General features: G+C 37.3%; 2 protein-coding genes across 3 annotated transcripts; both read left to right on the forward strand.

The window, feature by feature from the left end:
* The first annotated feature begins 5,224 nt into the window (after positions 1-5,224).
* Positions 5,225-12,783, forward strand: LOC120776043. The gene is made up of 6 exons (XM_040106488.1): positions 5,225-5,584; positions 8,686-8,995; positions 9,313-10,016; positions 10,090-10,438; positions 10,502-10,722; positions 12,550-12,783. Exons 1-6 carry the CDS (start codon positions 5,459-5,461, stop codon positions 12,634-12,636), a joined length of 1,797 nt encoding a protein of 598 aa, XP_039962422.1. The 5' UTR covers positions 5,225-5,458; the 3' UTR covers positions 12,637-12,783.
* An 857-nt stretch (positions 12,784-13,640) lies between these two features.
* On the forward strand, positions 13,641-18,856 carry LOC120774242. 2 transcript variants are annotated; one of them, XM_040103702.1, is made up of 9 exons: positions 13,946-14,545; positions 14,609-15,099; positions 15,193-15,290; positions 15,349-15,471; positions 15,553-15,990; positions 16,063-16,645; positions 16,710-16,853; positions 16,925-17,126; positions 17,192-18,856. In XM_040103702.1, the coding sequence occupies exons 1-9, from the start codon at positions 13,946-13,948 to the stop codon at positions 17,810-17,812; spliced, it is 3,300 nt and encodes a 1,099-aa protein (XP_039959636.1). In that variant the 3' UTR covers positions 17,813-18,856. The 2 variants fall into 2 exon arrangements, with proteins under 2 accessions (XP_039959637.1, XP_039959636.1); XM_040103703.1 differs by lacking the exon at positions 15,349-15,471 and having other exon boundaries at positions 13,641-14,545.
* The last annotated feature ends 5,140 nt before the right edge of the window (positions 18,857-23,996 follow it).

Raw genomic sequence — 23,996 nt, forward strand, 5'->3', positions numbered from 1 at the left:
ACAGGGAATTGATGTACATACAAAATGTAAGCTGTACAGCCGAACAGGACTTTTTCCTTATGAAAAAAAAGTAAATCAGACCGGTTGGTTTAACTAGAACTTTTCCTTATACTGCTACACAATAGTTCGTTTTTGGTTCCATTGATCTCGGATAAGCATACCATATACAGTGTATTCTTTAACGCAGTCAAAGAAGACAGCTTATGAATATTCATATCTCTTGACGAAAATATACAACTTTCCGAAGTTTTAAAGAGGAATCAAAGTGGACTCAAGGAAAAACATATCTCAGGTCTTCCTTTGAGTTGATCATTAATAACCAAATAGAAATATTGTACTATGTCACCACAGCCTCAAATACTGCGGGAATTCACAATTGATCAAAATCTTAGCAGAGTTAGATGTTCAATCAAAATAATTTTAAATTATTGTGTGGATTTGTGACAGTGGATGAAATATGACATATTCGTTGTACTCTGAAGGTCAAATAACAATCATGCGCGTGGACTTCAGGCGATAAACTAAAGTCAAAGCGCACAAAGAAAAATAGTCAGCTACAAATGTGAAAACCTTCAACATGTTCTAAATGGTATATAAAAATTGGATTGATGACTATAATCAGACCAAAAGCATCTTTGTGGAATAATAGAAAAGAAATTCGCTATATCGTGTTTTTTCATTTAAACAATCCGATATTTTCAGCTGGCTGTTAAGGGGTTACATGGGTTTCCTCAGGGAAAAAAACAGCCTTTTTTCAACAGTTTTTTCCCATATAAAAAATGAAATATTTTATTAGAATTTTTTATTCTTCAAACATATGTACGCTATTAGTAAAGAAATTCTGAAATTTGTGGAAATAAATATTTTAAAGTCAGCCATTGCGACAGCTTTTCCGGTGACCGCTCGGAAAAAAGATGCGCCCGCGTTGGCAGAATAACTCCTTAAATCATCTAAATTGAAAAAATACATTTAGTGAAAACCTTAACTTAGAACTTTGGGGGAAAACGAGGGGGAAAAAAAAACTGAAAATTGAATTTTTTGGATTTATTTTTCAAAAAAATTAAAACTCTAGTGAAAATGTCGCGGCTTTTTTTTGAAATAATTGTAATCGGAAAAAAATCCTTCGTTGAAGTCTTTAAAAGCAAAGACCTGTGTAAAACTTTATGAAGATCGGTTGAGTAGTTCTCGAGTAAACTTACCTACCGACTTTAGAAACACAGTTTCGAGAAAAGCTCTTTTAAGGACGACGCACTTAGCCAAGCTAGCCACGAGCGCACAAGTTCTGAAGGCTGTATCTCCGAAACTATTACTCTGATCAACTTAAAAACTCGGGACAATATTCTAGAGGTGTTGTACATCTTAATAAGATATTAAAAAAAAATATTGTAAAACCCAAAAACCCCGTAAACTCATGTTACCCCCTAAAAATTGTATAATAAATAACCAATGTGTAAATATTAAAAAAAAAAAGTTTTGGATATATGAGAGTATTTGTATGAAATCAACAGTTTTTTTCTCGAAACGCTGTTTTGAGAGCCGGTAACAAATATTTCTCGGAAACAGCTGTAGTGCTCGACTAAAAAGGTTAAACGGCTTTTTTAGAAAATTTTTAATAATAATTTAAATAAAAGTCAACAATTTGACTAATCTTTCAATCATTACTAGTATTCATATACTGTTGTTGAACAGAGTATACGTATTATGTTTAACATGAAGTTTGTAACACCACAAAGGAGACATCAGCCTGACGAACTGAGTCGATTTAGCCATGTTCGTCTGTATATACGCGAACTTGTCCCTCAGTTTTTGAGATAATAATCTGAAATTTCACACTCGCCCATTTCTTCCCAGGAACTGCTTATTTATCGGAATTTTCGATATCGGACTACTATAGCATACAGTTGTTATAAAAACTGAACGGATAGAATCAAGTTCTGGTATGAAAAACTTTTTTATTTGAAAAGTTATGTTTCCAAAATTCAGGATGGAATATTATACAAGGCATGGGTATAATATCCGAAGAAATTTTTCAGATCGAATTACTATAGCATATAACCGCCATACAAACTGGCTCTTAATAATCAAATTTTTCTAAGGAAAAAATGTTTGTTTGTTAAGGGCATTATAGGTTCGATGCCACCGAAGTTAAGTTCTTTGGATTTGAGATCATTTTAAGCAGAACAATCTTCCTCACTACCAGACACCATTTTCGTGGTCGCGCTGGAAATGTTTCAAGATGAATCGCTGATTATTACAATGCATTAAATTTTTTAAATGCGCATTATTTTTATTTAATTATTAAATAAAATGCTTTTTCAAAAAGGAGTTCATAAGAAACGAGTTCTTTCCGACTTGTAAGTGGATAAAACCGCTTAAGCCATCAAATGTGCGATCATATAGTCATCACTGTTACTCTTGAAGGGAAAAAAGAAAGCTGAGAAAGCTTTTCAAAAGCGATTTTGTCAGTGTTGAGATAAAAGATAAAAGCTAACGGGATTAAGCACAACAAATACACTCATCCCTCGCAAAAACACACACATCTCTACCAACAACTTACACAGTTACAGTTCCATTTATTATATAAACCTGTATATGTGTATTAGAGGTGTTCTACGTTATATGGAGATTTTTGAAATAGTGTTTTAAGTCAACAGAATGGGCCTACCAACAACTTACACAGTTACAGTTCCATTTATTATATAAACCTGTATATGTGTATGGTATATATGTATATAAATCCAGCTATTGTTAGACATTGCCTGGCGCTTAACTTTACCAGTGCCTATTTTTATACCCTGAACAGGGTATATTAAGTTTGTCACGAAGTTTGTAACACCCAGAAGGAACTGTCGGAGACCCTATAAAGTATATATACAAATGATCAGTATGTTGAGCTGAGTCGATTTAGTCATGTCCGTCTGTCCGTCCGTCTGTCCGTCTGTCCGTCCGTCTGTCTGCCTGTATATATACGATCTTTTTAAGATCTCGTTTTGAAATTTTGTAAACATCATTTTCTGTTCAAGAAACTGCTTATTTGTCGGAACTGCCGATATAGGACCACTATAACATATAGCTGCCATACTGAAATTTGGCACAGGTTATTTTCTAAGGCAACAATGTAATCTCCGAAGAAATTGTTCAGATCGGTTAACTATAGCATATGGCTGCCATACGAACTGAATGATCGGAATCAAATGCTTGCATGGGAAACTTCCTCATTTAACTTAATATCTTCACGAAATTTGGTATGACTTATCGTTTATAGAAATAATTTAATATCGGAAAAAATTGTTCAGATCCGCTTACTATAGCATATAGTTGCCATATAAACCGAACGAACGGAATGAAGGGCTTGTATAGAAAACTTTCGCATTTGAAGTGGCATCTTCACGAAATTTGGCATGGATTACTGCTTAAGGTAATAATATAATCTCCGAAAAAATTGTTCAGATCGGATTACTATAGCATATATGTATGTAGCTTCCATACAAACTGGACACATAGTTACTAAAAGAAATGCAGCTGTGAAGGGTATATTAGCTTCGGTGCAGCCCAAGTTAACGTTTTTTCTTGTTACTAATGCTAATGCATTTTATCGCATTTTGATTGACGTGATTGAAAATTATATATTTTTTTATCAGTTTCAGCAGTAGTCCAGACGCCATTGCGTCACTTGGCGAAAACTGTTGCATACATTTGTGCGTACGCGCGCAACGAGCGTGTGTTGAGTGGAAACGTTACAGCTGTAGCGCTGACAACAAGAAAAATATACAACAAATTACTATATACATGCATATGTACACATAATTAACTATGTGTGACATGTAAACAAATACAATTGAGGAAAAGCAGCACAAAATGCGGTGGATGCGCACGCTTCACAGCTCCCCCTGTACGTAGGTACCACATATGGAAGATAAAGCGCGTATCAGCTTAAGATAAATGCCAACAGTCCCTTCTTTCCCAAGTACGAGCAAACTCAGCACTCATTACATATACACAGGCAGCTTTTCGCGCTTTCTCTGTTCGGACGACGTCAACAATGTCACTGCGTCGTCGTCGTCGGCGTCATCGGATTACGAAGGGCTGCTGACTGCTGCCGGGCTGCACAATTATGCGGGCGGCCAACAGATCAGCGCGCCGGTGGATTGCTATCTGCAGCGGGGATGATGGTAATGTCCACATGCTCCATGTTCATATTATATATAGAACTATATATTCATATTTATTTGTGTGTGTGATACGTGTTTGTGTCGGTGTGTGTGCGTAGCGGCAAGAATGCTTGATGATTATGATGATAATTGTGGAGCAAACTGGCGGTGAGTGAACGTTTTATATTTTCAGTACGATAAGTGACATGATCAGCTGCAGTAGTGGATAAAGAAGCAACAATTATTTAAGGCACTCGTTAAGGCAGTTGATCAGCGGGCATCGCGTTTAACACACACACATAGTATATATGTATATATATACTAAATATATATTATGTATATATAAAGTTACGCGTATTACAATCGTTTATATTTCGTATAGACTTGCTAATTGTTGTTGTTGTTGGAGATGAAATTTTAATTTAAATACTACTTGTCTAATTAAAGTGATTAAGTGCGAATTCACGGGCAAAGAAAGTGCATGGAAATAGCAGCGTTGCAAATAGATATACATAAATAGTATATAATATAAAAATACATATGTACATATTATGTATATACGTTTATAATTGTGTAGATATGTGGATAAAATTCGCTTGCTGATGCAAGAACAGTGACAAGTGCTATGCTAACTTCGTCTATCGCGTCGCATCTGCTAATCTCCGCTAGATACTTTCTAGTGATAAGCGACGAGTCTTTTATCAGCTCAAACAACGGTTAAAGCTTGTACGTGCGTCTGTGCAATGAAATTTGCGATGTTGACATTATTTACGATGTGAGCTGCTGCCGTCGCTGCTGCTGCTGCTGCTGTGAAAGCGTCTGCACACAAACACACAACTTTTATGAAGTAGCAGTTCTTGGTGGAGTCACTCACACATATACATATATAAATGCAGAAATTTTAATGAATAATAAGCGCATAAATTGGGCATAACACACACACGAAGACAAGCGCGCGAAGAGAGTAACAAAAGAGCAAACGAAAAGAAGCAAGCGAAAAAGTTAAACAAAAAAAAGCGCAAAAAAGCTTAAAAAATACAAAAAAAAAAAACTTAAAAACACAATACAAACAAAAAAACGCTAAGCAAAAACAAAAAAATTGCAATAAATTTTTAAAAAATCCTCTTTGTCTCGCGCAACGCTTCAGCCGCACAAGTTACAAATTACACGTTACAAGTTAATTTTAAATACAAGCCGCTCTTGTTGTTATTGTTGTGCATTTAAATTTATTTTTTTTTGTATTATTATTGCTGCTTGCTCGCGTTCCACGCATTCAATTGAATGTATCGCGCTCTGTGGCGGCAGCAATGAGTATACCGGCGCGCGGCAAATGGACTTCGGCGACTGCGGTGGCGACGGCGGGCGTACAGCGCAGGCGTGTAATCAACAAACACATTCAACAGAAGTATCTGTTATGTGGGTTTGCCATACATGTACATATAAACTATATATACATATATTACTTACAATATATCATTCTATAAACAAACTTGTAATTATTAAGTAATTAAGTAAATGCCTATGTAGCCACACATAAACATACGTATGTTTGTTTGTTTGTAAATTGAAATTTAAATGGCACATGTTTATCGACAAATCGTCAAACGAAAACCGGAAAGCAATAACTGCAAACGCTTGATATGACGTCTTCACACGCTGTGCACTTGAGCTGCCAAAAGCGGAATTTTTTTCATATAACAAATAAAGCGGCTGTCGGGGGCTATTGATCTTGAATGATAAGCTGATTTGAGAGGGTCTATCATTGGGATAATATGTTAGATTTGGGTATTGAATGCCGGTAGCCAATCACTCACATTCTAAAAAGTTCGATATGTGAGGTTTTAGAAGAATTGCTGAAATATGGTAGTTAGTGGCTGGGATTATAAGTTTAAATCAAAGCGTCTCACATTCCACTAAATTTGGATTAAGTCGGGCTGGTGCAGTCCACACACAAACCGAATCGATGAATATTTCTTTCCTAGATCGGTTAAAATCTCTTTTATATTCATGTGAAGTTTGAAGTCCAAATATTAAATTAGTTTGTGTTTAGTGAAGAGCTTGTCTGGCGATTTTTACCGTGGAAAGAAAAACAAATTTAACAACCGGTTTTCTTAAAATTTTGTGTTTCTACTCTGCGAAATCGGGTAAAATGTTTCAGAAGACTTTTGCCTTACTTTACCGCGATCACAAGCAAATCGGGTACAAAGCAAGTCGTTAAAATTTTGAAGTCAAAAAATCTTGACTCATGCAAATCGTCCATCCACATCTGTTCATGACAATTGCTTCAAAAAAGTTGAAGAAAAACAGCTTGAAATCGCCCAGTTGGTATCAGAGAGATAGCAGAGGATCTCAAGATGGATTGACTCAACACTAATATTTTGGTTAATATTTTGATAGTGAAGCATGTCTATGCTAGGTTCGTACCAAAATAATCTTTTACAAAACCGACGTCGATTAAAGGTCGTAAAAAAGATACTGACAACATAGCTGAGGACCCTCATCATATCTGCTGGCGAAACGTGGGTTTATGAATATTATGTCGAGACTGTTGACAATCTAGCGAATAGCGCTTCAAATATGAGCCAAAAATAAGAAAATAAAAATTTGCTGATGCAATTGAAGGTCATAGATACATAATTTCTAGTGTACCCTCCCCTATAACATATGGTCACTACGGTCCAGCATTCTGTACAATTTCAGTAGTCTGCTGGGTGCGACTGAGGTGATGTGATACCTGTCCACGTAAATGGAACCTAGGACCTTTAGCCTGCTTCTGCAAATTTCTGGGCAATCTAGAATCTTGTTCCATGTCGCAGAAATGGCAGTTTGCGCAAGAGACTGTGCCCATATTGGACAAGTGCTTCCTGAGCCTACAATGCCCTGTATAGAGCGGAATTTGTGTCGGGTGAAGGTCATAGGCCTTCTTAACTTACAAGAATGGCATGGAAAATTGGATAAAACTTTGGTATGCCTGAAGTGGCTCAGGAGCCTTTTTTGAAAGCGATGATAATGATTTATATTGAAATGCCGAGAATGTACCTTTTTCAATACGGATCAAATAGAGTATAACAGACAGGCTGAAAAGGCTATATCTATTCTATGAAAGTGAGAAGCTATTTTTTTTATAAAAAAAAAAAGCTGCTGTTAGCAAGAAGTGGTTTAATGATGCTTTATCTGGGCTCCGCACCAAAACCAACTAAGTAACTGGTTTGCTGATTCGGTACAGGTCATACGTGCACTGAATATGGTGAACCCAGTGAAGGCCCGAATGATTTTTACGGACGAAAACATAAAAAACTCCAAACAATTATTTCAAATAGCCAGGCAAGAAGCTGTTCGATATCGCCTACACTGTAAAGATGCTAAGGGAATGTATTTTGCAAGTTCTGTGCCCAGTGATTGCGGCGCGAGCTTGCAAAGCACCAAAATATTCAAAGAATGAATGTTTCTAAGGAGTGTTTCGGGTTAATGAACCTGAATAAACCTAAGATTTGTCATCGGTATATGACAAAGGAGCCGAAGGCTCGCAGGTGACCACATCATTTCACTCCTGAGTATAATCGAAGTGATCTGAAGGAATAGCAAAATTGCATGAATTTGGCTTCGAATTGCTCACGTACGCACTGTATTCGCTGAATCTAGTGCCGCGATCTTTCCTTCTACTCATATCTCAAGAGATTGCCGAGACTGATGCCGATTTTGAAGCAAACAACTAAGCACACTATTAAAAGGTTGAAAGAACGTTATATACATAATAGGAATATCGTGCTCAAATGTTATAAACATAGTGTTTTCCCAATATAAGGCGGCATTAGCTCGTCTTATTGTGTTCTGTCTCACTTCATTCATGTTTAGTCAACGCTGATGCGGTTAGTTTGAAGAATAGTCGAAGTTATCTAAGCATAGATCCAGATAAATAAGCACTTTGAAAACAATACGGCACAGATTTATGAAATTAAATGTTGAGTTAAGTTAGAGATAAGGTCTGCTGTAGAAATGTAACCACCAAAATACGGTTAGACACGAATATAATGCTTTGTACGAACTGTTTGAGATTTATCTTCGTAATAGGCAGAGCTTTGATTCAGAGCTTTGATTCACAAGTGAATAACATTACCAGGCATTTCGGAGATCAGAAAGAGTAGGTTGCTTCATGAAGAAACAAGGTTAAAATCGGTTGGAAAAACAGTCAACTTTGTCTTCAAAACTCAGCTGAAAATAGTTTCCTATTTCAACAACATCGCATTTATAAATGAAGACTTCTTTCGTAGACCCAAACATTCATATCAAAAATACACTAACAAAATCTCACTGATCACAACAAAGAAAAAAGCTCACACAATCTAGCCTATCTTCTTCGAGACTTTGTTTACAAACTTACTCGCTGCTCGCGTATAACACAAAATGTGCTAAGAAAGTCTGTGACACGTCAGTCGGTTATGTCATTTTGTATTATTACTTACTAACATATTTTGTCTCACCTTTTTTAATTAGTTCTGTTCTAATTCAATACTTTTCTTCGCAACGCTTACAGGCTTTCCTCGCCACACCTGCCTATCTCTATGGCAATGTCGTGGAGTCGGATAAGGATTTGGTGCTGCGCATCTGGCCGGCAATCGTTTATCAAGCCACGGGTCAGATTTGTCGCTCCATTCTGGAACATCTGGATACAGAGTATCGGGGTCGTGAACGTGAGACCACACAATATCGGCGCTTCTTTCTCTGTGCCACGCTCACTACTTGCCTCTCGCTAATGATTAGCGGTATATTCTTTTCATCGGCTTGGTTTATTGTTACAACAACAACACAAGCTGTAGCAATAGTATTTTATGGATTATTTGCGGGTAAGACTTGAAAGAAAACAATAAAACTCTAGACATCCGAGAGTAGTATTCTAAAGATTACCAGCGATGATGTTTGAAGCTATTAGAATTACTTCGAACATTTTGTGAAATAGTTCCTGAAACTAACAAGCGGCATTTGCTTCCCTTTTCAAACGGGAACGCTGACTCAATAACAAACTCCAGCTTATAACTAGCAGTTGAGCCCTGGGTGAAAAAGCTCAAAACAGGATACTTGTTTGTACATACTTATTTTTTGCATTCTCCTTTACTATTATAATTCTCTAAAGTTCCTTAATTTTATGTTCCTCAACTTTCAGGCATTGGTTCTAGTCTCTTCATTTGGAAGACCCACGTCATTTTGGAAGCGGTACGCCCGCGCGAAGATAAGTTCGTACGCAAAACTATACACCTCTGCGGCGAGGCATTTTGTCAGCTCTTCCTCTCATTCGTCTTCACCAGTCTACGTACACTTTACGGTACAGCGCAGTCGATAGTACTGATGTCCGCATTATTAGTGAACCTTATACCGATCAGTTTAATTATTACACGTCATCGTGAAGGTTCCATCACAAAGCGTATTTCGATGATTACCGCCGAGAGTTCCTTCCCGCCACTGCATCATCAATTGGGCGCATTCCCACCTAGCATTGCCGATCAAATCGATGGCATTGAGGTACAAGTGCCGCGAATTTGGAAGAGTCCGCTACGCGAACAACATCCGGGAACCGCGACCGCTGCACTGTTTTCGGCTGAAGCACGTAATAACTATATGTTGGCTGCGGATGAGGCCTACGTGACCTTTGTCAATCCAAATGGTGTGGAGATTATGGAGATCATACCCGAGGAAGATGAGACTGTGTCTATGATTCGTGGCAGCTCAGCGACTATAGGAAAGAGTCATAATAGCGTGGCTGCATCACAAAAAATCCATCCAAATGCTTCATCGAATGGATTACAGCAAATGGATGAGACGACAGGCGTTGACAAAACAGAGACCGATGTCAAAGAAGTTGGAAAGTTCGTAAGTAGGATATTGATTCTAGTAAAAAGTATACGTTATACCATAACTGAATTTTACTTTTATATATCCGTAGTATAAATTTCAACGCATATCCCGTTACATAACTACGAATATTTGGAAGACTTTGAAAGAAAAAACTTTTCTGCCACTGCAGCGTGCGCTCTTGGTGCCACGCCTCTACTCAACCACACTACTAATGTCCGCGGACATCTTTTCGTATGTAATGTGCCTAACGGTACTGCCGGGATTGGCGGTGACTCACCACGCTATCAAAAACGCAGAAATACCATTTCTATTTTCGCTTTTGGCCTTTCCATGGATGTGCTTCTCGTTGATGACCCCACGCTTCGGCAGTAGTCTGTATAAACGCAAAATCGAGTGGCATACCTTGGGCAGCGTTTGTAAGGCTTTGGCCTTAATTCGTGAGTATAATCACAAACTTTACACATAACTAACATTGTTTATTAACATTTCTCATTTGTCAGTCATTAGTTTCTCCACGTCGAAACTGCAACTGAGTGTATCCTCCGTCCTGTTGGGTTTCGGTCAAGCGGTAACGCTCTTCCTTCAGGATGTCGTCTTTCAGCGCAGCATGCCACGAGCTCAATGGAATGCCATACGTTATCCAGTACATTTCACCAATGGTCTACTTATGTTTGTGTGGGGCGCCTTGGCTCATTGGGTTGTTGTGACCTTTTCTTTTCAGGTGAGTGTACATCTTTAAATGGAGGTAACAAGAGTACGTCGAAACTTTCAGTTTATACGGCAGCTATATTATATATTCTATCGGCGATTCTGACACGTTAGGAGCTTCTTGGTAAGAAAAGGACGTGAGCAAAATTTCAGATCTATTTCTCAAAGTCTTGGGAACTAGTTCGCGTATACATAGACTTACAAACAGACAGACGGATATGGTACACTTTACAAGAAGGTAAAAAATCCCACTATGGAAACTTCCGAGGCTCAATGGAGTTGAATTAACAATTAAGCAGCATACCAAGTACCTGAGGGTAATTTTGAACAGCAAGCTGATGTGGAAACTTAATGTGGAGGAGAGCGCGAAAAAGGCCCTAAACACATGTAAGAAAATGCTTGGGTCCACTTGGGGCCTATCCCCTGGCCTCATGCATTGGTATTGTGGTAGTCAAGTCAATCTTACTTTATGGTGCACTGGTGTAGTGGACGACCGCTATGAACAAAATTTCAATTAGAAAACCAATGAAAGAAATACAGCGTCTCTCTGTTCTCTGCAAAACGGGAGCGCTAAGAACCACTCTAACGGAGGGCACTAGAAAGGTTACTCAACGTACCACTTATCGACATTGCAGTGGAAAATTCTGCGACAAAATTGGCTGCATTAGGTAAATTCTCTACAAGGACCTTCGGGCATAGCTCAATAAGTAGTGGGATGGTGGACAAATTAGACCACATACCCACACGCTTTATTTGAGAGAAAACACACTGTCATACTAAAAGAGGGTGGATAACTCAGAAGCCTGCTACCCACTAGTGGAACTTACACTATCAATACAGATGGATCCAAAATGGCTAATAGAGTGGGTCTTGGAATCTATTGTTCGGAGCCGGATCTCAGGCTATTTTCAAGCTTCCAGAATACTGCCCTACCTTCCAGGTGTAAGCCTTTGCTGTTGGAAGAATGGCCGTGATAGCTAACTACGCAGGAATTAACATTTATGTATAAATATACTTGTATACGTCCATAGCCAGGCACGAATTTTCACATCGCATTACGTCATAGAATATTTGAAGCAGGGAAGCAGTAGATGGAGCAGTATATACTGACTTCCAGGCCACAAGGGAGTTACACACAAGGTCTCGAAAAGACTGCCAGAAGGCTGTTGGCCTCTTGACAGGTCACTACCTACTAACATCACAAGCGAGCCTGATGGGCTTAAGAGTTGACGATACATGCGGAAAGTGCAGAGAACTTGACATGAGAGAGACGCTGGAATACCTCCTATGCCTATGTTCAGCACTAGCTAGAACTCGTCCTATGTATCTAGGATCTTCGGAGTTTAAGAAACCAGACTAAACGTAGAAATCAAGTCGCTCTTAAAGTTAAACTAAACCTCCACCTGGCATTACTAAGGACCAGCAGGTCTTTGTATGGCGTGAAAGTCGGCCAGTATAACCTAACCTAAAATCTATGGAATAGGTGGATAATTTAATTTTATTGTAAGTTTTCCAAGAGATTCTTAAATCTATGGCTTACAAGTTCCAAAAAATTAACTACTAATTTTGAAAATGAAATTGTGTATATCATATGTAGGTAAACAGTTCTTTAAAAGAATATAATGGAACGTCGATAAACGAAACAAGAGCCCTCAAATGCTACAAATATCGCGTATTAACTGGATCAACTTACAAGGGAGTTGTAGTTCTGTGAAGTCTAAATTTCCAAACATATTGGGGGACCACATATTTTTCTTGTTGATCCTTAAACGTATCTAATACATACAGAAATTTTGAGCTTACTGTATTTTATAAAATCTGCATGTTTTGTACTTTTCAGGCCTCTGTGGGTTTGGCGGGCATGGTCTACGTTATAAGCATGATCACTTGGAGTATGATTTTTGTTTGCTGCAACACGAGAGATTGAAAAAATTCGACAGTATTTACGATTTTAAGCCAACTGGATCTAATAAAAGTGTTAGCCTTCAAGTACTCCTGCGCACTTAAATAGAAATGTATGAAATTCTTTGTAACTTGCCATAGGTATATTTGACGTTAGATTTATTTAAAATTGTTCCTCTCAAAAGTGAATTTTTTAAATTTTTTAAATTTTTTTAAATTATTTGTAAAAGTATTAAAATCAAATAACGAATAAAAATTTAAAAATTCAGAATTTAAGTATTTTTTTATTGTGTAATTAAATCAAATTTAATATTCTTCATTTAAGTACATACATATCTATGTATATTCTCATAATTATGTAATTTTGTAGTTAATATATAATGTAAAGAAATTTAATTTTGTTGTATTTTTTAATAAATTTTATAAAATACCGCAATGACTATATAAAGCTGGAAGTTTAAATACTCAAAAAAATAATTAATTATCAAGAGCTAATTATAACTGATTTGAGAAAGTTTCAAAAAAATCTTCGCAAAAAATTTTATGTTTTTTAAAGCTTTTATAAAAATAAGAATTTTATGCACAAAGAAAATAATTGAAACTGTATTGATCTCTCTAAAAAGTTTTGTAACATTTTCTTAAAAACATAAAATATAATAACAAATTTCATCATCATTAAAGTTGTCAGCAAATATTTATATTTTTTTAGCTGAAAGTATCCCATGAGAGCCGTTTCGCAGGGTTGCTTAATTATTTACGGAAAATTTTACATGTGGCAACCCACAAATAAATAACCCAGAAAAATTTATAAAAAATATTTTTAATTATTTTCATTTTATTACTTAAAAGAAATTGAAAAAAATACCAAAGCTGGAAAATAATTAAATTGAAGATTAAATGTAAAATTTTACAAATATGCAATTGCTAGACAGAGAAACAAAAATTACCTAAGTGGCAACAAACGCGAAACAAGCAGTACTGCCAATAGTAAAAAGCCGAATTCCATGTGTCACTTTTCACAATTTTTGCGAACAGCAGCGGCTTTTTTTCTCAAGCGTAAAGAGAAATTTTCGTATTGAAACGCAGAAAAATTCTATATTAATTAAACTAGTGTGTGCGCTATTAAAATAGAAAAAGTTTTTGTATTGCATTTAATTATTAGCGAGCAAATAATTTGTGTAGTCGCTTGAACGCTTATAATACTATGTATGCATCAATACTAAAAGCGTGAGCATCGAAAACGAGAAAAAAATTGTCTTGTCGGGGTGAACCACTGTAAATGGCTAGAGAGATTCCGAGTTCCAATACGGCGCATTCCATTCGCGTTCACATTGATGATGTACATTGAACATACACCTTTGGAAGATAATCTGCAATTTTTTGTGAAGAATCACATTCCCGCCAGTGACGCCAACTCAATACTGGCGCATGTACGCGGCGTTGACGAAACTACTGCAACACAACTGCAAACGCAGACGCAAGCCAACGTTGCCTACTCCGGTTATACCGGACGCTTGAACGTGCTCAAAATTAGTGAAGCTCCAGGAAGCAAAGTTCTAAACATTGCAGGACAACACGAACAAAATATTTATTTAGCTGGAAATAAAGTGTCACCGCCAGGTGTCACCAACCGTAACGCTGTATCACCAAAACTTAACGGCATCGGTAAGACAGCATACGAAGAAGAGGAAGGGGAAGAGAATGAAAAATATGAATTAATTGATATTGTTGATGAACAAGAAGAAACGGTCGATACACAAAAACATAATAAACAACAAAGTCTGGAATCTGAAGTGAGAGGCGCTGAAACGGAGCACACACCTGCGACAAATGAAATTATTATACAAATAGAAGACGAAGAAGATAACTACGAATACTGTGTACAGCCTGTAGCCAAACAGCGCAAATATAGTGAAACTAAACAACCAAATAAAGTAATTTTTTAGTGCTGTATATTAAATATGGATTTTAAATATCAATTTTGTTTATAATTACAGGTTTTTGGTCAACGCAGACAGCCACCTTACGAACCATCGCAAGCTCGTAAGCGACCTTTTCGTCCAGTACCGGCAGCAATTCCTATCACAACTTGGCAACACGAGTTAGAATTACCGCCATTAGAGCTCATACCACCGCAACCGCGCCGCCAACGAGTTTTGAATGGTAATTTACCACCAATTCAACTACAGCGCAGTGATAGCACCGGAAGTGTTACCAGTAGTTATTATTTGACTGAGGACGACTTCGAATACGCCGGACAAAGTTACGCAAACGGTTATCGTGAGCGATCGCAAGCCGAAGAAGAGGCTGAGGAAATAATAGCAGAGACAGCAGAAGACTACGAGGAACACTACACGCGGCCGGAACTTACACCGGTACAGCACAACAACTCACAGATGGGTATCGATATATTCAACAGACTACGACGTTTGTTGAACTTAAACACCAATTCTACAGACAACACCCAAGAGGAGCAATCACGAAAAAGGTATAAATGACACTAAATACTTGTGGAGTATGCATAATAAATAAATTCGGAAATGTCTTACTTATTTCTTTGATTTTGAAATTTTCCTTTTAGATCTGGGAACTATTCAGCTGATGCCAATCCACACCCAATAAAATATAAAAAAGTAAATAATCGTTTTCCTAAAATTATCACTCACAGATTGGATGATGGTAAGTGTTAAAATTCTTTCTCATCACGTTCAATACTTGAATCTCCTGTCGTTTGCAGCCGATTTTGAAGTGATTTCTACTTTTCCGCAACACGAGAAGCAAATGTTGTCATGCAAATTGCCGAGCAGTGCTTCCAAAAATACAGTAGATATGACACAACGCAAATCATTACACTCCATTGGTTAGTTAATCATAATCGGCATGCAAACTCGAACGGGAGAGCCTTGTTTATAAAAATAATATTTTCAATTATCTCTTGCAGAAAAACCCAAATACCGCAAGTCTATGTTTACCGCGCCTACAGTTACACACCGTTTGATAAAGAATACTTCATACGCCGATGTGGAGTTTTCCGATGATGATGAACCGCAATTGATAAAAGGTTTTGGCATCGGTATAGCAAGCGGGCCGAACTCAAGCGATATGCGCGCACGTAAAAAAGTACCACATACGTACAATGTGCCGATTCTGTGCGAAAGTGATGGCGCTCGAACAGCGGTGTCAAAACCGCCACCACCACTCATTGAGCCGCGCACGGGTAGCATCCTAGCGACGTCACTGATGCCGGAGATCGATTTGACAAAGCGCAAAACCATGTCTTACTCGGATGTTTTGCGACAGAACCTACAAATGCCCGGTAGTGGTGGGCATGTGCTGGGCAGACGCTCCGCTAGTTCGGTCTCCTCCTCTGGCGCGACATGTAAGTGTTACAACATTTGATTTTTTACATGTATGAAGATTTGTTGAGTGACATTTTTGTTATTTACTAAAGCTGCATCCAATGGTGGACTGAACATTTTGGGTAACATACGCTCCAATATGTGGTCGACCAATGCGCGTTCCATACTCACGCAAGAAAAAGAAACCGAAGAACACGTCAAGTATCAGCAACTTTTAGAGCAGGTTGTGCCCTGTATATATGGCGCTTCCGAAGCTGCAAATGTGCGTACATTAGCAAAGCCAGCATTCAGTTTCGATGCGCCACAAAGACGACGCAGTACATTGCAAGACACTAGCAACAACCAGAAGCCAATAACTAATCAGCGACAGTCACTGACACTGCAAGATAGCTATGCGCGCGCTTTGAAACGGCCACCACTCTCGTCCACCATTAACCTGGAAGATGATGATGATGACGAAGATGAGGAGAACAATGCGGATGTCACCTTTGTGGGTGTGCAGCAGCGCCGTCCTGTGCGTAATGGTCTGTCAACAGTAATTATCGACGATGACGATGAGATCAGTGAGATAATCGACTTGGATGATGATGAGCAGCAAGTGGTGTCGGCATGCACAAAACTAAATGAACAAAATGCGAGTGGCACAAAGGATAAGAAGAAAAGTGCATTGCGGCTGTAAGTAAACTAACTGCATATGTGCGTAGCAAAAATCAATTAAATATTTTTTTTTACTGCATAGGCCCTACGTTGAACCGGTAAATACGTTGCAAGAACGTTTCAACACATCACCGCATTTGAAAGCCAATTGGTTGGAGGCACTGCATACAAAATGGACTGAAAAGAAGAAGAGCCGCCTGCAAGAGGTCAACGAAACCGTCAATGTGTAAGTGCTAAGCGCGCATATAGCTTTCCAAATGCTTATACTACTGTTTTTGATTATCTTTCTTAAACTAGTGTGGAGAAGCTAACAGCCGAACGGCGCGCAGCCGAGTTCGAAATGCATGAACGTCTGCGCAAAATACAAATAGTCGATCCTGATTTGCTAGTGATCGATGACTTCCCAGAACCAGAGGTTGAGGAGGAACCTGAATTTATCGAATTAACACCCGAACACCAAGCCCGCATAAAAGCAGCTGTTATAGGTTCATCTGATCAGGTATGTTGGCTTAAACTACTTGGAGCGTAGCAATATCATTGAGAGTAATATTTTATTTTTCGTAGCTTCTGGTCTCCAAATTCAACTTGAACATTTGCCGTCGCGATATACACACATTGATGGGCCAAAACTGGCTAAACGACGAGGTTATCAACTTCTACATGAACCTGCTCACCGAACGCGGTGAAACCAAGCATGATTCGCACGGTTTACCCACGGTCTATGCCATGAATACATTCTTTGTGCCGCGTCTACTTTCAGCCGGCCACAGTGGCGTGAAGCGTTGGACGCGTAAAGTGGATATATTCTCCAAAGATGTAATACCAGTGCCGGTGCATGTCGGCGGTGTGCACTGGTGTATGGCCATTATTCACCTGAAGAATCGCACCATTAAATACTACGATTCCATGGGCACACCAAATCCGAGCGTGTTAAAAGCACTCGAACAATATCTGAAGGATGAATCGTTGGATAAGCGAAAGCAACCGTTCGACACGAGCCAATTTGAAATTGAATCGGTGCGTGATGTGCCGCGTCAAATGAACGGCAGCGATTGTGGTGTATTCAGTTGCATGTTTGCCGAGTATATAACACGAAATCGGGAGATAACCTTCTCGCAACAGCATATGCAATATTTCCGTCACAAAATGATATTGGAAATTGTCAGTGGCGAATTGTTGCAGTAACGCGATAATAAAGCCGGAGTGTCAAAAAATTATATCAGCTGAGAATTTAACCAGAAAAACAACATAATAAGGTGTGTGTGTGTTGGTGACACGCGAAGAAAGGCAAAAAGGCATACAAGATATTTTAAAACTTCGCGCGTGCAATTTGCAACGAATGCATATGTCAAGGCGACTTGCAAGCAACAACAAATTCATGCTGGCTGTTGGCAACACCTACATATGCAGTATATATATATATAAAATTTAGTTGAAGTGAACGCATTGGCGCATATACATAAATAAATTTTCATTTGAGACAACAGCAAACGCTATAGATCGCGTTCGACTACAACAACAAAACTACTACTAATTTATTGCTACTACGCATCAATTGCTGTCGGTTTTTGGTGTTTCTTTTCTTTCTTTCAGTTTAAACCAAGATTTAATAATGCAGTTTACATTAAATTGATAATTTCGCGCAATAATTGCACCTACTTACTCTACTATTAATGCTATTAGTATCTTAATTACAAAAAAAAAAACTAAAAAAAAAAAGATTTTGCAAATACAAAATTCGATATAAATATATGATGTAATAATGTTCTATTTAAGTTTCTGTGGTAACATTTGTATTTTTTAATATTTGAATATGTTATTTATGTATTGCGCGTGCAATTTCTGGTTTGCTATAAACGCAATCGCCATGTAAATTTGCTATAAAAAACGTGCAAGTCTTTGGTAGCGTGGCAAAATTCAGAAAACGCAAGAAGTGTGCAGAGAAAGCACAAACGCTTTTAATTTCTTAAATTATTTCATTATAAAGCAGAGAGCAAAAGGCGCTTGGGTTCTATAAAAACGAAAACAAAATAAAAAAGGAACAAAAAAGCAACGGAATAGTTATAATTTCAAATGGCAAGCAACCTACTACATAATTATTAATTTATCTGTCTAATATAAGCCGTCTACAGTTATAAGGTAGCATTTCTGAATTACTTACATACATACGTATAGTTTTAAAGAATAATTTGTATGTCACTGATTTAAAGAATAAATACTATAGAAAAAAGATAACATTTTGTTGGTTTATTGCAATCGTTTTTGCTTAAAAAATCGATATTAATCGTGTTGCTCTACTTGCAAACTGTTTGCACTGCAACTTGTTCGAGAAATTGGTTTGAAGCTGTGCTTATTGACAGGTTTGATGCAACGTGTTTGACAACAGCATGTTTGAGAGTGCAGTGGGAACTGGATAATGTGCCTATTGTATGCTAGATGGTATGTAATTGTTTTTGTAGTGACAGAAAATAACCTGCAGATATTTTTGGAAAATGCTTTTGAGTTGGCAGTCCTAGAATGGATAAAAATTTCAGCCTATTCTGGTTAGTTTGACTTAACTTCAGAAAGACATGACCAATTGATGATAAAATATTGGTAGTTTGCCAAAAGTACCACACATAAAAAGAATTAGTACAAAATCGATGCCCTTCGTATGAAGTTTGGCAGAAAAGTTAATTATATCTGATGCATTTTGATCTGAAGATTCCTACGATAGAAAGAGAAATGTTGGGTTTTCAAATTATGCTACGGAATTATTAAAATGAGTTTAGGACTCCAATTATTCAGGAGGTATTCCACATACCTAATCCGAACTTTTGGAATCAGGAATATACCCGTTTTTTAAAAACAAAATCCAAAGTTGTCAGTGAGACAACTTATCCTTCAGATTGATATTTTTCTATTTCTAAATTTAAATATTCGCTCCTAAGAAAGCCAAAACAATCAACTTAGGTTCTCAGGAATTAAAAAAAAAATAGCGTGATCGAGAGAGATAGATGGAGAGAAAACAGCTTCGAAGTTCTATAAACCTTCTGAGTTTCGAATTTCGTTGGGTAGAGTAGGTAAAAAGCTGACAAAAACACCACAAATTCTTTCAGAATAGAGAAGCAATCCTTGTAGAGACGACTAAAGAACGCTATATCACGGAGAGCCACTAATATCAGGGTTTGGATGCACTAAAATAGAACATTATTCTATACAATTTTGAGGAAATGAGTCCTATACACAAATTAAGAGGGAACGTTTCCGAAAAAACTGCTGAGCCGACAATACATCATATTATTCGAAAGTTTCCTGAACATTAGCTTTGTATAAACTTCCAGACATCTGTGATTCAAGCCTTAAATACAATGCTTCAGCACAAAAACAATAATCGGAAACTGAACACCTCAAATAATAAGAATATGAGAAGGAGAAAAGAGGCTGAATGAACTACGCAGGGAGAGGTTTTAAGAAGAAAAAATATATAATGCATACAGTTGACTTCCCTAATTCAAATCACCATAATCCACAAAAAAAAAACTGCGAGTTAGAGAGGCTTCGAGTTATGGCAGGAAATTTATATGCAATTTGAATTCTATTACCAATTCAAGAGTTGGAGTTATAGAGAACTTCGAGTTGAAGAAGCTCAAATATTTAGCAAAGTAAGACTTACCCAAATAGTTCGAGATCTGCAAGAAAAACATTTAAAATTAAATTAGTATTGATTTAATACATGAAATTTAGCAACTAACATGTTATAAATAATTAAATAATAATATATAGAAGGCCAATCTGATAAAAAGCAATAAGGCTAAAATGAAATAAAATAGAAATATTAGAAGTAAATTAATAATTTTTTTTTTAATATCTCCTGTCATCAAACAAACAGTCGTCGCACTAGCGACTTGGCTCTCACGTCACTGTTGACAGTCATAATTTTGAAGTTGTAGATAGTTTCGTATATTTGGAAACCAGCATAAACACCACCAACAATGTCTGCCTAGAAATCCAACGCAGGATAACTCTTGCCAACAGGTGCTACTTCGGACTGGGTAGGCAATTGAAAAGTAAAGTCCTCTTTCGACGAACAAAAGCTAAACTCTATAAGTCACTCATAATTCCCGTCCTGCTATATGGTGCAGAGGCTTGGACGATGACAACAACCGTTGAGTCGACGTTGCGAGTTCTCGAGAGAAAGGCTCTGCGAAAGATTTATGGTCCTTTGCGCATTGGCCACGGCAAATATCGCATTCGATGGAACGATGAGCTGTACGAGTTATTCGACGACATTGACATAATTTAGTGAATTAAAAGACAGCGGCTACGCTGGCTAGGTCATGTCGTCCGGATGGATGAAAACACTCCAGCTCTGAAATTATTCGACGCAGTACCCGCCGGGGGAAGCAGAGGAAGAGGAAGACCTACACTCCATTGGAAGGACCAAGTGGAGAAGAACCTGGCTTCGCTTGGACTATCCAATTGGCGCCACGTAGCGAAAGGAAGAACCGACTGGCGCGCTGTTGTTAACTCGGCTATAATCGCTTAAGCGGTGTCTACGCCAGTAAAGAAGAAGAAGAAATTAATAATAACGGAAGATAGTGTTTTTGTGAAATTTTTATATTTTAAATGGTAGCATAAATCTTAGCAGTCGATAGTTGCTAATTGATATCAGATAAGGTTAAACATTTTGTGTTGACATACATACATATATGTATGCATATATCTTTACTTCCCGAGCCGCCGGAAAGAAAAAGCCTAATTGGTTTAAATACCCTTGAAAAATTCCTAAAAGTCAAGAGCTGTTTATTACTAATTTAAATTTGCCGCGTTCCAGCAGTCTATTGTATGGATAGGATCAGATTAGAAAGCAAAGTGTGCTTAGCTACCAAATCTTATCTTGTTTATATCGTGGAGCCACTAGAGTTCGAAGGCTTTCTATGTAGATACATAGAGTATATCTATGAAAAAACACGCTTAACAGCTTTGGAACAATTGTTCCCGAGTTATAGCAATTTGAAGTTTTGAAGGTTTGGAAAAAATTAATAAAGGTTCATTCGTTAATGGAAATAATTTTTTTTTGGTAAAAAGTACCCTGTTGAAACGAAAAAGAGAGCTTGATGAGTGTTAAAGGGACTTACCAATTATGAACATGTCGTTCATGAAAGTTTCGTTAAAACCGTAAAAACGGACCTTTTTCAAAATTTTTTTCTCATATATTGATAGTCGAAAAAGTCGTTTCGTTTTTTAGCAATAAATGTCGTTACAGTCGTATATCTCCAGTGCTACTAATCACATTGTGTTATATCATATAATGTTGGAAAGGTGAGTTTTTAAGCTTAATTTAACCAAAAAAGTTAAATTTGCAGCTGTTCAAAAATGAGTGAATATTATGAAGAAATTCGCTATATTTTGAAATATTTATATAAAAAAGGGAAGAATGCCACGCAAGTCACCATTGAAGTTTGTGAAGTTTACGGAGACAATCAATATCGTATAGCCCAACAATGGTTCGCTCGCTTACGTTCTGGTAATTTCGAAATGTCGATTTACACTGATGGAATAATGTCTCTAGCGGAAAAATGGTAAAAATACGAAAAGACTTTCGACTACCCAATTTGTCACAAACACACACTATTAACAAAGAAATTGTGAAATTTTGAAAACAAAAAAAATATTTTAAACTCGACCAATGTGACGCCATTGCCTGTGATCACTCGAAAAAAAATGCGCCCGCGTTGGCAGGATATCTCCTTACAGGATCATTTAAAGTGAAAAAATACATGTTTTCGTTGAACCTTTAGTTAGAACTTGAACAAAGGAAAAAACTAAAAATTGGATTTTTGGCAGATATTTCTACAATTCAAATGTAATCGAAAAAAAGTCCTACGTCCAAGTCTTTAAGAATTGCATCTCAAAGACCTGTGTAAAATTTCATGAAGATCAGTTGAGTAGTTCTCGAGAAATCTTGACAACCGACTTCAAAAACGCAGTTTCGAGAAAAACGCGTTTACAGACGGCGCACTTAGCCTAGCTTGCCTCGAGCGCACAAGTTCTCAAGGCTGTATCTCCGAAACTATTACTCGGATCAACTTGAAAGTTTAGAAGAATATTCTAGAGATGTTGTAGAATTTAATAAGACAATAAAACAAAATTCGATTTTTTGAAACGCGTAAACTCATGTAACCGCTTAAGGTTCTTTTAATGCTTCAACCCAGCATCATATTGGTGCTGTACACTTGGCGGCCTAGGTTTTTAATTTCCATACCATCTGTCTTGCATGTGATTATATGTACAGACCGTTCTTTAATAAAAGCTCTTAAATGCTCTAGTTGATTTATCTTGGTTGAACCTCTTTCATCAAGCTTCTACTCTAATTTTTTACACACTTCAATGGAGAATATATGCTCTAAAAAGCCGATTTATTTGATCAGTCGTATGCAAAATGCCTGTTGTGGTTCGCTGAATGACCCAAGATATTTGCTGGCGTTGAGCTTTCAAACAAAAATATGAGTGTGTTTTTTAAAAATTGTTGGTATAAGTTTTGTACCTGCTTCCTACATCAAAAAACGAATGAAATGCAAACAAGTTCTAAACTGAACATGAAAAATGTTAGTTTGATTATATACTGCGATGTTTTTGTTGTCATATAGTACATACATACATATGTAAATATACAGAAATGTATATAAATGTATTTGGAGAATTTCTGCTTAGAAGCTTGTTAATTGCGAAAAGACAACACCGAGCAAATGCCTGACTAATGACGGCATCATTGTCTGCCTTCGCAGTATTTCTCGTACATTTGGCGGTAAATCTTGCGAAACAAGAGTCAAAAGCGTTAAGAGACAACGGCGCTTGTTTATTTTGTATACTACTACTCATATAGTATAATACTATATATGTACATAAATATATATGTATGTATATGTATGCATATGCGTGTTTGGGTATGTGTGTTAGTGTGTATTCGCATCTCAATTTAGTTGATAGTTTTGGAACAGAATGTATTACCTTATGAATACTTATGTACATATGCATGTACATACATACAGACGCATACATATACATATACACACTTGCTGACAAGCGTTTATGTGCCTGACTGCTCGCCTTGATTTACTTAAACACAATATAAAAAGCGTCTTTATGACCGACTAAACGAAAGTAAAATTCACAATACACACACACATACAAATGTATGTATATTCGTCGAGAGAACTGAATTTGTATGTATTTGTTCATCAAAATTTTGATCGATCTTTGCGCTCTAAAAATTGTAGGCGGACGAGTGAACGCACCTACAAGTAAATTAGAACTAGAATATAATATTTCCATTCATGCTATCTGGAAATGTATGGGTGTATATTATACCCTTAACAGGGTATAT

This window comes from Bactrocera tryoni, chromosome 4 (genome assembly GCF_016617805.1).
Source record: "Bactrocera tryoni isolate S06 chromosome 4, CSIRO_BtryS06_freeze2, whole genome shotgun sequence".
NCBI lineage: Eukaryota > Metazoa > Arthropoda > Insecta > Diptera > Tephritidae > Bactrocera > Bactrocera tryoni.